At 47.2% G+C, this 12,674-nt stretch overlaps 1 protein-coding gene and 1 non-coding gene across 2 annotated transcripts; both read right to left on the bottom strand.

Moving 5' to 3' along the window:
- Window positions 1-1,028: 1,028 nt before the first annotated feature.
- LOC120967626 (small nucleolar RNA Z247) lies at window positions 1,029-1,173 on the bottom strand. Its single transcript, XR_005761352.1, has one exon. It is a non-coding gene; the product is annotated as a small nucleolar RNA Z247 (small nucleolar RNA).
- Window positions 1,174-11,461: 10,288 nt separating this feature from the next.
- On the bottom strand, window positions 11,462-11,974 carry LOC120967285 (uncharacterized). The gene is made up of 2 exons (XM_040393897.2): window positions 11,859-11,974; window positions 11,462-11,772 (listed from the first exon to the last, which is right to left on the bottom strand). The coding sequence occupies exons 1-2, from the start codon at window positions 11,935-11,937 to the stop codon at window positions 11,549-11,551; spliced, it is 303 nt and encodes a 100-aa protein (XP_040249831.1). The 5' UTR covers window positions 11,938-11,974; the 3' UTR covers window positions 11,462-11,548.
- Between the last annotated feature and the right edge of the window lie 700 nt (window positions 11,975-12,674).

Raw genomic sequence — 12,674 nt, 5'->3', positions numbered from 1 at the left:
GAGCGGAAGGCGTGCCGCGGTCGTCGCGCCTCCCTTGCCGGAGCCGGGCAAAACTTGCGGTAGTAGACAGTCAGGAAGTCTTCATGCTAAAGCCCCAATCTCATAGGATCAGCGCACTAGAACAACAACCGCCGCTGATGAAGAGTTGTGTAGATCGGGCAACCGATGACTTTTTGCTTGTTGATAAGCATCACAAACCGACTCAATGCTCGACTCTTGAGAGCAAGGAAGTTCATTATTGCTAATAATTTTATGAACTATGTTCAAAGACGGATGCCCTAGGCGATAGTGCCACCTCGTGGATGATGATTTGATGGCACCGTAGGCTTGATTTATTGACATTGGAGAGGATGACTTGAGTGGATAAAGACCACCTTCACATCTGCCTTGAAGAAGAGCCTTCCTCATGACCTGATCCTTGATGACAAAGAAATTTGGATGAATTTTAACAAAAGCATTGTTATCGATACCATGTTTTTGAGCAGTGGCGAGAGTTTTTGTTGTCTTTGGAACATGCAAAACATTTTTGAGATGGAGTTTGTTATTTGGGGTATGAATAATAGTGCTATCGATGTGACTCATTTCCATACCTGCACCATTTGCGGTGTGAACCTTGTCATGGCCGTGGTACCGGTCTCTGACAGTTAATTTGTCGAGTTCTCTGGTGATGTGGTTAGTAGCACCAGAGTCAATGTACCAATTAGTATCAACGCCGTAAGAGGTCATCATGGAATTTGCTTGACGTCCATGATCAGGAACGTAGTCTGGATCAAAACGATGCCAACAGTCAAGTGCCGTCTGGTATCTGAATTTGAAACAGACTTGGCACATCTGCTTAGATGACCCGTCTTGGTTTCCACGGCCTTCACCTTGACCTTGCCTTGGGCCACCACGACCTCCACGGTTTGGACCGCGGCCACCACGTCCTCCTCCTCGGCCATGCTGGCTTGGTCCGCCACGTCCAGAGAGAGTAGCAGAGTTAGCTTGCAGTACAGAGCTGCGACCTCCTTGAAGGATCTCCATACGGGTGTCAAAACTGAGTAGTTGGGCGTACAAATCATTGAGGGAGACCGGATCTCTTGCTGATCTCCCCAGCACCGAAGCCACCAGAGGGTTATATTCCAGGTGAAGCCCAGCCAACAAATGAGACACCTGATCATCGTCATCAATTCTCTTGCCGTCGGAGGCGAGTTTGTCGGCGAGAGCTTTCATCTTGGAGAAATACTCAGCCGCCGTCATGCTCCCCTTCTGCATATTTGCCATGGTCATGCGGATGTTGATAACCCGCTCACTGGATTGCGACGAGAACATTTGTTCAAGCGTCGCCCAACATTCAGCTGCGGTTGGAATTGACACTACTTGCGTCAGTATTTCCTTTGCCAGGGAACTGAGCAAGAAACCCAGAACGGCTTGGTCCTGACCTATCCACCGGACACACTCCGGATTAACAGCCTCCATTGTGCCGTTGTCCGTCGTTGTCTGGATCATTTTTCCACACGCTTGTGTTGATCCATCGAGATACCCAGCGAGCATCGCCCCTCAGATTGGAGGTAGAACTTGTGCTTTCCACAACACACAGTTCTCTCTTGTGATTTTCTCCGAGATTTGTTGGTTGATGATGATAGGATTGAAGATAGAGGAGGACGCCATGGAAGGAGCTTGATGTGGTCTATGGAAGAGAGGGCTCCAATACCATATTGAAGATTTGGGAGCGAGAGATTGAAGCGTGTTGCCTGTCCTGGCAGGGACGCCTTCGTGTTGATTTATATAACAGCTTACATCAAGCGTTACAGATTGAGGAGATGGAAAGACCTTCTATAAAACTCCATTGCATATTCTAGAGCCTACCACTGATCCCTCATATGCCTGGGTCAGTTCACATGACAGGACACATAATTAAGTCTAACACCTTCTACCATTGCCAGTTCAGCTATACCAGGTACACACTGATGCTTGTTCATGGAATTTTGGTAACAATATGAACCATGATATGTTCTGAAAGATAAACTGACAGGCGAACTTATCTTATGTTTAACATGTTTGGCTGTTGTTCCTCTATACAACTTTATCTTTTAGTATCGACCAATATTTCATATCCCATTTGAAGGTATTATTGTGATGCTCTAGGGCTTTATGTTATCTTATCATACTATCCGGTAAAAATGATTCTCTTCTTCAATGCCTGTCTATCCACCTGACATGTTGTTTGTTGGCTTTTCTTGTTATGCTTTTTTCCGTTCGGTTCAAAGTCATCAACTCATTAGGCATATAAGTACCAATAATGTTCTTAGGAGTAATGACTTGTTGCGGTACCACCGCGTCGCCTTCCGCTAGGGCGACTCGGGCGGCGCCCAAAAACCTAGGCGCCGCCAGCCTGCACTCCCTCCTCCCTTTCCTCCGCCGCCGCCGGGGGACACTGCCGGTCTAAGCCCGGGGGTCGACGGCGGTGGCGAAGGACATCACCTCTCTCCCACGTCTATGGGGTTGTGCGGAGCCCCGATTCGTATGGAGGCACACCCGATCCCATCTGCGGCGCGGCAGCATCGGAGGCAGCGCAGGCCGCGGGCACGACGGCAGCGGCGCGGCAGCGTCGGAGGTGGCGCCGATCGCGGGCGCGGCGGCAAGCCCTGTTCGGTCGGCGGCGGCAGCGCGCCATCTGCCTTTGGATCGGCGACGGCGGCGTGGAGGGTCTGGTGGTAGCGTCGGCGGCACCTCCAGTCAGATCTGTTCTAGCCGGTGCAGCCGACGGTGGTGGTCATCTCTTCCGCCAGAGGTGGTCGGCCCACGGCTGGGTGGTCGGATCTCGAGATTCGTCATCTAGTCCCGGCTACGAGTCGGGGAGACATAGTTGCTGGTGAAAACCGAGCCGTTGGCCGGTGATGGCGTCGTTTTGCGACGTTACCTTGATGAAGGCATCGTCGTGTAACTATTGTCGAACCACTCGTGCTGCTTTGGGGGAAATCCTAGGATCTGGTCTTCCAGATCGGACGATGGCGGTACTACGGTGCCGTTTCTCTCTTGGGAGCATCGTTTGTGGAGTAGCGCTGGAAGACAGAGGTAGGAGGTGGAGCGGCTTCCTCTCGCACGGAGCTTCGGTGAAGCTGTCAAGTCATGCCTGGCCGCGACAGGTGCTAAGCTGAATCATGCCTGGTTGGCAGGTGCTACGCAAGACTGATCTTCCAGAGTCTTCACATCTGGACAGACGAGCGCAGGGCGGTGGCGCTGTTGGGCGCTGCGGTTGCGTCAACAGATGTCCGGATTGGCAAGGATGATGCGGATCTCTCTCCTGAAGATGGATAGTGGTCCGATGATGATGGCGGCTCCTAAAACATGTGCATGTGGTGTGCGCTTTAGGTAAGGCTGCACCAGACGTTGGTCCCGATACGTTATGTGGATGGATCGGCGACGACACTGGTTTTAGATACGGGGAGTGAGAGCACTCCACATTATCGAGTATGTAGGTGTGAGTGGTGGCTTCAGGTGGATTGATGTATATTTTTGTCAGTCCTTTGTGGAATAATTAATAAAAATAGCCGCATGCATCGATTGATGTAGAAGCCCGGGGTTTAACCTCATTCTCTAAAAAAAAGTACCAATAATGCAAGTTTTTTGGGTGCAATTGGAACTTAAACAAAAGTTCATTTTATTCGGAAGGTGAGTATGGAATGATCTTTCCGACATCCTGACGGCTCTTGTAAGTCTGAAATGGGAGATTAAGGGACAATCACATGGTAGGTGTACTTTAAGACCTCTGTACGTGGTTGTGTTGGAAGAGAATGTCGTTGTTTAAGGGCAACTACTGTTGTTCTGTCACTTTCTCTTTCTCTTGCTGGTATGTGGTTATCCATATGATAGCTGGGATTGAATATGCAACATGCAACTACCTACCCAAGCTCATCAAGCAGAGACCGATTTTTGTCTTCATAATTCACTTTTCATCTTGATACATGATGATATGCTAAAATTTCTGTTTTACTTCTTGGACAATAGTGCCATGTCATTTTATTTAGAATAGTAGCAGGTCATTTATTTAGAATACTACTAGGTCATTTATTTAATTTAATGCGTACATTGCAGTATTCCTTGAAATGCTAGCCAAACTTGTAGGTGAGTTAGAAACCTACTTCTAAGTTCTGGTATGTCCGCCAAGCAACCAAACTTCTGTTGGGAGTGCCATTCTGGTTGGCCTTCCACTTGGAGAAGATCGCCATGGACACCACAAGTCAGAGCGGTTGTTCCTCTACTCCATACAGATGTGGCACTCAGCGGCGATGACAGCATCAAAATAGAAAGAAGATTATGAAAAGTTGGACAGAAAGATTAAATATTAGTGTAACTGTGTACTTGAACATGTTATTCAAGATTCATAGAATAAGAAGGGTAGTAATAATTTGAAACAGGAATGCAATAGCTTTTTGGGGTGGCAAATGAAAATTTTCTATACAACAATTTCATTTTAAATATTTTTCACTACTATCAGATTATGCTTTTACATACATGTGCATTTTCACATATGATATAATATTAGTCAAGGCGTGCTTGGATGGTTAGAGAGACAGTGGTATCCCTATCCCACCAGGGTTTAAGTCCCGAAGCTCGCATTATTCCTGCATTTCCGGCAATCGCACGTGCGTGCTTACTAGTATGAAAAAAATGAACACAATAAACTAACGAACGAAGCAGCGGTATTAGCCACCAGGCCAGCCCACGAGCGCGCCGCTCAAGGAAAGGCTGTGGTTGGGACGTTGGGTAGAGGTGCCCACAAAACAAGTGCGCGACGGGACGATGCCACGGCCACGGCTAGACCGCTCGTTCATTTGATCTGATTGACTACGTCTTTTGATCGAGCAAAACGCCGCCACGAGAAAGCCGGCCGGCAGCGAAGCATGCAGCAGGAGGTTCTGATCTCAAGGCGAGAAAAGGTTGTGCAAAAAGCTTATGACGCTGCTCCTAGCAACACCGGTGATACTAGTTTCTTATTTCAAAATGTCACATCGGTTCGTGGACTATACTACGTACATCTCTTTAGAGAACGAACAAGGTCGCTAAGCTAGCGGAGGGGTGCTGCCGCCGCCGCCCCCGGCCGACGGCGGCGCGGCCAATTTCTTGACGCACTCCGTCTTGCACACGTCCATCGACCGGTAGCACAACTCCCAACCCACGCGACAGCAGTAGCAGTAGGGCTTGTCGCCCCTGCAGGCAGTCGACGTCTCATCGTGCACGCACAGCCCGTTGGGCAAATTGATCTTCTCGCCGTCGTCGTCGATGGTCCGGCCTGCATACGTAGAAACAGATAGTGATTGAATAACTGATATCTAGCGCCATGCGTGCGTGATCAACAAAGCAAAACGAGATGAGAATCCGCAAATATACAGAGGAATGGAATCAATCAGCAGGGAGTATTACCTCGCGCCTCGGTAGCGAGGAGGAGGCATAGGATGAGAAGCAGCGTGGCCGCGCGGACGGGGGCCATCGCTCGTCTGATGACGATGACGACGTGATCGATGCAGCGCTAGGCAGCTGGGCGGATGCGTGTTGTGAGATGTTTTAGCTCCACATCCGGCGGTGTGAGTGATATTGGGCGTATATATAAGGATGGATCGATGGAAGTATATGGCCGATGGACGTAATCAGCGGGCGAATTTTATGCGACGCTATCATTTCACATACTCTATGTATTTGGGTATTTTATTAATTGCCCCGAATATTTGGCCTTATTAGCTAACTGCAGGATTTTTTTGGTTTGAACTAAAATCATGACACTTATATACGCCTAAAATCATGACAATTGCCGTGCGTCGTAGGGGGATCAAATATTTTGTTTCCAATAATCGTGATTTGCCTGCCATTTTGTTGTGAAAAGATACATTTTAGCTACGGAATGAATCTGCATCAAATATTTTGTCTCCAATAATCGTGATTTGCCTGTCATTTATTACCATAAAAATGGTTTTTAATTATGGACTGAATAAACATATATCGACTTACCCCAGAAAACATGAGTTTTCCAATGAAATGGTACTTGTGGCATTTTTGAACATAAAAAGGTAGTGAAAAAACATACGTTGAGGGGAAAAATCAAAATGGGAGGGTAGAAACTGGGAGAAGGAGTAGGGAGATATGAACTTATTGCATATAATAATTAAAACTAGCGAGGTGCCACGCTCATTTGCGCGGCTAAATATAATTTAGGATTTTTATACGACTCAAGTACCCAATTTATCAATTATTTTTATATAAAATATATTTGTATAAAATAACAGTATGAAGAAAACAAATCCAGAAAACATTTATTGTTTACTCTTGATAAATAATTTGTATATCACAGTACATTTTTCTCGATTCTCAAAATAAAAAATAGTACCACATATTTACTGTTCATCGGGTGCAGAATTGGATATTCGGGATGCTACCACATATTTTGCCCATCCTCAGAGCATCTCCAACAGCCGCGCCAAACTAGCGCCGCGCCGCAAAATTGCCCGTTTTAGCGCGCACGCAACCGGTATAGTTGCTCCAGCGGGCGCGCAAAAACAGCGCGCGCGGCATATGTAGTTCAGCGCGCGGCTTATTTGCTGCGACCGCTCCCGCGCGCTGGACTCTCGCGTGCTCGCTCGCAACTCCCACCCCCATCCAGCCGCGCCGCCGCCGCCTACCGCGCCACCCGGCGACCGTTCCGGCGCTTCCCCGGCCTATCCCCGTCCCACGGCGGCTTCTCCGCCCCCCCCACATCTAGTCCCACCGCCCCTCGCGCGCGTCCGTCCTTCGACGAACAGCGCCCGCGCGCTCGGCGCCCGCAAGGTGTTCGACAAAACGCCTAGAAGGTATGTATTGTTCAAAAGCCATGAATTTCGTGCATGTTGATTGTAGTTTTTATAGCATAGTATTGAACATTGTAGATGAATTCGTCGTATGATTCTTCCGAAGAAGAATTTGATATGGAAGAGGAGGAGGATCTTGCAATGATCCTAGCTTTACTTATCAATAAAAAACCGAAGCACGGTGGTTCGGCAGAAAATTTGGAGGGATAGGATCGATGCCCACAACAGATTGATCAGGCATTATTTTGCGGAGAATCCCACATACCCCGAGTCGTATTTTCGTCGCCGGTTTAGGATGAGCACCGAGTTGTTCAGGCGCATTGCAGAGAAACTAGCGAGCCATGACCGCTTTTTTCAGCAAAGGAGGAATGCCGCCGGAGAGCTCGGGCATAGCACCTTTCAGAAGGTGACAGCCGCTTTCCGTATGTTGGCATACGGTATACCGGCTGATCTAGTTGATGATCACTTGGCTATGGGTGAGAGCCAAGCCATCATGTGTGTCAAGCGCTTCGCAGTCGGAATTGTGCAAGTGTTTGGCGAGGAGTATTTGAGATCTCCCAATGCTGAAGACGCCGCAAGGCTATTGGCAATGAACAAAGCTCGCGGCTTTCCTAGCATGCTTGGTTCAATAGATTGCATGCGTTGGAGTTGGAAGAATTGTCCAAAGGCATGGCATGGGCAATTCCACGGCCAAAAAAAGGGTTCCACTATAATCCTTGAAGCGGTGGCCGATCAAGAGACTTGGATTTGGCATGCATTCTTTGGAATGCCTGGATCTTTGAATGACATCAATGTTGTCAACCGGTCACCACTGATGAATAAGATTGCAAATGGTGAGTTGCCACCGGTGCAGTTTGTAGCAAATGGCCGTACATACAACTATGGCTATTATCTAGCGGATGGCATCTATCCAAAGTGGCAAACCTTTGTCAAACCGTTGAAAAAGCCAGAAGGTAAGAAAAATCTTGATTTCCACAATGCTCAGGCGGCGGCTAGGAAAGATGTGGAGAGAGCTTTTGGGATTTTGCAAGCCCAATTTGCTATTGTGAGAGGACCGGCTAGAATTTGGGATCAAAAAATGCTTTGGTACATCATGCACGCTTGTGTGATCATGCATAACATGATCATCGAGAATGAGCGTGGCCAAGATGTAGACTACTCTCAGTATGAGCTCTTGGGACATCCCGTGCGAGTGCGACGGAGGGCTGAAAGGGTGGCCTGTTTTGTTGCCTCCTATCATGCCATTCAACGTCCCGCAGCGCATAATGATCTTCAGAAGGATCTCACTGAGGAGTGGTGGGCATGGAATGGACGACAAAGAGCATCATGATTTGTGCGTTCGATATTGTATTGTTGAACTATTTGTTGTGTTTACTATTTGTTGTATTGAACGATAAACTGTTTGTTTGAGTTGTAATAATGAAATTGAACTATTCATTTTGATTTATTTTTGGTTGTGTTTGATCTTTTTGCTTCTGTTTTGGAATGCATATGTTGTTTGTGCGAGAGTCGCGCGCGCTGCATTTTTGCGCACTGTTGGAGCTGCGCGCGCTGCTTTTTAGCGCGGCTGCTGGAGCCAGCGCGCGGCAAAGCAGTTTTTAGCGCGCGGCGCGTTCGGCGCCTGTTGGAGATGCTCTCAGAATTGGATATGTTGGGATGCTACCACATATTTTGCCTTGCTCTATGTTCCTGCATTTTCTTGTCCATCTAGAGCAATGTATTCCTAGATGTGTAGTCATCAAATTTCCTAAACTCCCCATCATACTCAAGTTACGTTTTTAGCACAGCTAAATGATTTATTGCATGTTTGACAAAGCATGGCTTTTGCCTCTAACTGCAATCACGACCTTGTTATTTCGTTTGTACTGTATGCATTTACCATAGGATACTGGCATTCGTCCATCAATTCTTCTTCCATGATGCCAAGCATGCCATATACACCGTATTCATAAACTTTTGTTGGTCCTTCTCAATCTAAGCTACAGACTCATGTTGACATTTGATCCAGACGTTATTAATGAAAATAAATTTACTAATCGTATTTCACTTTAATTTTCTGATTTTTAGTTTTAGTCAAAATTTCATTTCTAAGTCAAAATACTATTTTTTCTTATAATTTATTACAAACTGAGCTACTTATAAACTTCATATTCATTAGTATATATATAAAGGGTTTTCCAAAAATAGATACTACCGATTTTGTGTAGTGCTTATATTAAAATAAAATTATCGATTACGTTTTATTTAGTTATTCAAAATTATATTTACAATGTGTAGTTGTATTTTTCATCCACCTAGCTAATTAGAGTTTGTCTTCATATAATCTAATTGAACTTTAGCTACTTATTATGGATGTCATCTGGAGTCCAAATGAGTTCCGTCGCAAGGTTTCATGGCAATAGACATGATTTGGGGATTTCTATGGAGGCAATGCACACGTGGAAGATCTAGGTATCGGATTTCACATAGTGAAGGTTTTACCCAGGTTTTCCTCCCCCATTATCCTGCATAGCCACTGGCCATCGGCTCACCGCTCATCCCCTGCCAATTCCTCGAGCACAACACACATGACACCGGCACACGCACAAGCAGTGGGGGAGACAGAGGACCTGCAGGGCCCTGGCACCCTGCCCCCTAATGTCACTGATTTAAGCCTAACACTAATGTAAACAATGATTTTGTTGTTGTTACAATTGTGTACTATTTTGATGGATTGGCCCTCTATAACAAGGTTTCACAACATTTGGGCCCCATCATTTGATTTCCCGGGCTCTGTCACTGCGCAAGAGCACAACACGCTTGGCACCGGTGCACGCACGCCGGCATAGCACCAGCACAAACACATGCACAAAATGCATGACACTGGTGTACAACACGCATGGCACCTGCGAACACACAGACATCGCAGGCACAACACCGACGCACCCACACATGGCACCATATAGCACAACCTCTCACTTAATAGTTTTATGTCCATTGTGTATTTTAATCTTTAAAGTATACCCAAAAACTATTCTGCAAAAAAAAGTATACCCAAAAACTATTTTTACAGTACGGAGCGGGTTTTGACAAAACAAGTGCCATAAAAATCGTTTCAAGCCAGATGTGGAGCCCACCAGGAAAATAGCAAATATATACTACAATTGGGGATGCGTAGGAGAGCCAAACGACCTAGCCTGCCGTGAGGATGCGTAGGATGAGGGGCATGACAGCATCCGCGCGACGGTCAGTGCAGACACGCGGGACAATTGCGTCCGGCTTGGCTGCCGCCATGGCCTCGCCGTCAAGCGGCTCTTGACCAGCCGATGGCGCGTGGTCGAGCAACTCTTGACTAGCAGCGTCCTGATGGCCTGAGGCGCCACTGCCGTGATTTCCCTCGTGGACGCGGTAGGCAGAGGCGGAGGCCTACACGGAAGGCAGTCCTGGGCCGATTCCGGCGGCACGACCTCAGGATTGATGGTGGATGGCTTTGGCGGCTCCATGGTGTTGCGCGGGTGGTGGGATGAATGTGGGACGGTGCGGTGGCAGCGAGGCTAGCATTGGCACAGCCGCAAGGGCGGGAAGCAGAGGTGCTGAAACTTCCCTCCCATAAAGCATGCACGCCTATCTTTTTTTTTGCGGGGACGCATGCACGCCTATCTAGTTTGGTCAATTTTTTTGTCTCCAAAACGCTAAAAGGACAGTCTTACACGCAATTCGAGTAAGTCTAGGTCTGCGGTCTAAGACGTGTATAGATAAACACGATGCTACGAGATTGTAATCGTGTATAAAAATTAGAAGAGAACAAAGAGAAAAAGAAGGATACAACATGTGCACTTGCCCAAATTTTTTTGTGTGCGTGTGTTCGTCATTTTGATGCGATTGTTCCATGGACGAATTCCAACATCCAGTCCACGAAATCCAGAGTTCCAGACCATGAGGTGCTTGGTCCGGTTCGGCTCGTCACCGTCCGGTCCAACCGGCGGCTCGCTCACCTTACCAGGGCGAAGCCACACTTACTCCATAATGTTGAAAACCGGACCGGAAAAAACCGAAACCAGCGATCTGAACGGTTTTTTAAGCCTGGTGGGCCGTTTGAGCAGTCAAACCGGAAAAAACATGGCGAACCGGCCAGTTTTTGGAAAAGCCGTGGTTCACATAAAACCAGATGGTTTGATGTTGATTTTAGGAAAGCCCCTCAATCAATTAGTTTTTGTACGTACAAGCTGAGTGTAGAGTCAGTAAAGGAAAAAAAAACCTCTTTCGGTAGGGTTTTGGCCGATTGGGAGCTCTCTCTCAATTTTGTCCATAGAGACAAACCCATCGGGCACCACCGCCCCCTCCGTAACCACCCTTGCTCAGCACTGTGGCGAGGCGACCCCGCCTCTCCCTCGCCGATCCGGCTCCGTGCGGCAGCACAACACATTTTTTAATCATGTATATGAATTAGATATTACCAGTTTGGCTTTTTAAACTATGACTTACTCTCGTCGTTTGGTTCTAGTTCCTGATAGTAAGGTACGTCTGGTGACCGAGCAACACGAGGAAGCCGGCGGCGAAGCAGTAGGTTCTGATCTAGAGGCGATCAAAGATTGTGCAGAAGCACCCCCGTAAAAAAAAAGAGATTGTGCAGAAGCTTATGACGCCGCTCGCAAGAGAAGTAGGAAACCAGTGGTCGATACTCGTATCTTATTTCAAAAACATCCATCCTCGGTGGATTATACATTTTGTCTTGAAGAACAAGGTAGCTAAGCTATCGGAGAGGCGTTGCCACCACCGCCCCCGGCCGCCGGCGGCGGCCCCATTTTCTTGACGCACTCCTTCATGCACTCGTCCATCGACAAATAGCAAACTTCCACGGCCACGCGACAGCAGTAGCAGCGCTCGCCCTTGCAGGCAAACGACGTCTTATCGTGGACGCACAGCCCGTAGGGCAAACTGATCTTCTCGCCGCCATCGTCCATGGTCCGGCCTGCATATGTGGCAACAGATAGTAAGTAATTGAGTAACTATAAGCAGCGCCATGATCAACGAAGCGGGATCAAGAGGGATTATTACATCGCGCCTGGGTAGCTAGGAGGCATATGATGAGGAGGAGAAGCGTGACCGCGCGGACCTGGGCCGTGTTCTTATCCATCGTGGGTGTGAATGATGTCGACGAAGTGAGCAGTAGGCAGTGCTGTGAGATGGTTTTGCTGCGTTGGGGGCATGGTCCATATATATAAGGATGGAAATGAATCTACTATCGTGATTTACTTTTCTTGCGAGCAATGGGAAGATTGTGCAAAATCTGAGGGGCCGGTTCTTAGGTAGTAATTGCTTTGTGATCGCTTGCCAGATCTTTTTTCTTGGGTATACGTAGTACGCAATTGCCATGCGTTGTAAGGGCCATAAATATCTTGTATGCGATAATCGTGATTTACCTGCCATTTTATTACCAGTCTTGCTAAGTCGACTGAGATTAGGTGAAGTCCCAGTCGATGCTGTACCCGTGAGATCTTACATTGAGATCCATGCAAAATTTTATTTTTCAGTTTTTTTTCTCTCTTGCATGTTATGTCACTTACCTAGTCACACCCTTTTATTAACACAAATGAATTTTGGGTGCCAACCGAATCAGCGTCAAATATTTTGTCAGCAGTAATCGTGATTTACTTGTCGTCTTATTATCATGAAATAGATTTCAGCTACCAATTGAATCAGCATTTGTTGGCTTACGAAGCGAAACATGATTTTGCGAATGAGCTCTGTAGGAGAGACATGTTTGGGCACTTTTGAAAAAAAAGGGTAGTGAAAATACCTAATGTGGGAGGAAAAAAAATTCAAAATGAGCATGGTAGAAAGCAGAGGGAGGAGTAGGAGAGACAATGCTAT

Source organism: Aegilops tauschii, chromosome 6 (genome assembly GCF_002575655.3).
Source record: "Aegilops tauschii subsp. strangulata cultivar AL8/78 chromosome 6, Aet v6.0, whole genome shotgun sequence".
Classification (NCBI taxonomy): domain Eukaryota; kingdom Viridiplantae; phylum Streptophyta; class Magnoliopsida; order Poales; family Poaceae; genus Aegilops; species Aegilops tauschii.
Note: the sequence above shows the minus strand (reverse complement) of the source record. Positions and strands in the feature narration are given on the sequence as shown.

What these genes read in the sequence shown, in the direction of transcription:
- LOC120967285 (XM_040393897.2), bottom strand. Translation starts at nt 11,937, where the DNA reads ATGGATAAGAACACGGCCCAGGTCCGCGCGGTCACGCTTCTCCTCCTC. An exon ending in CCTAGCTACCCAGGCGCGAT is followed by an intron (nt 11,773 to 11,858) that starts GTAATAATCCCT and finishes CCACATATGCAG; the next exon opens with GCCGGACCATGGACGATGGC.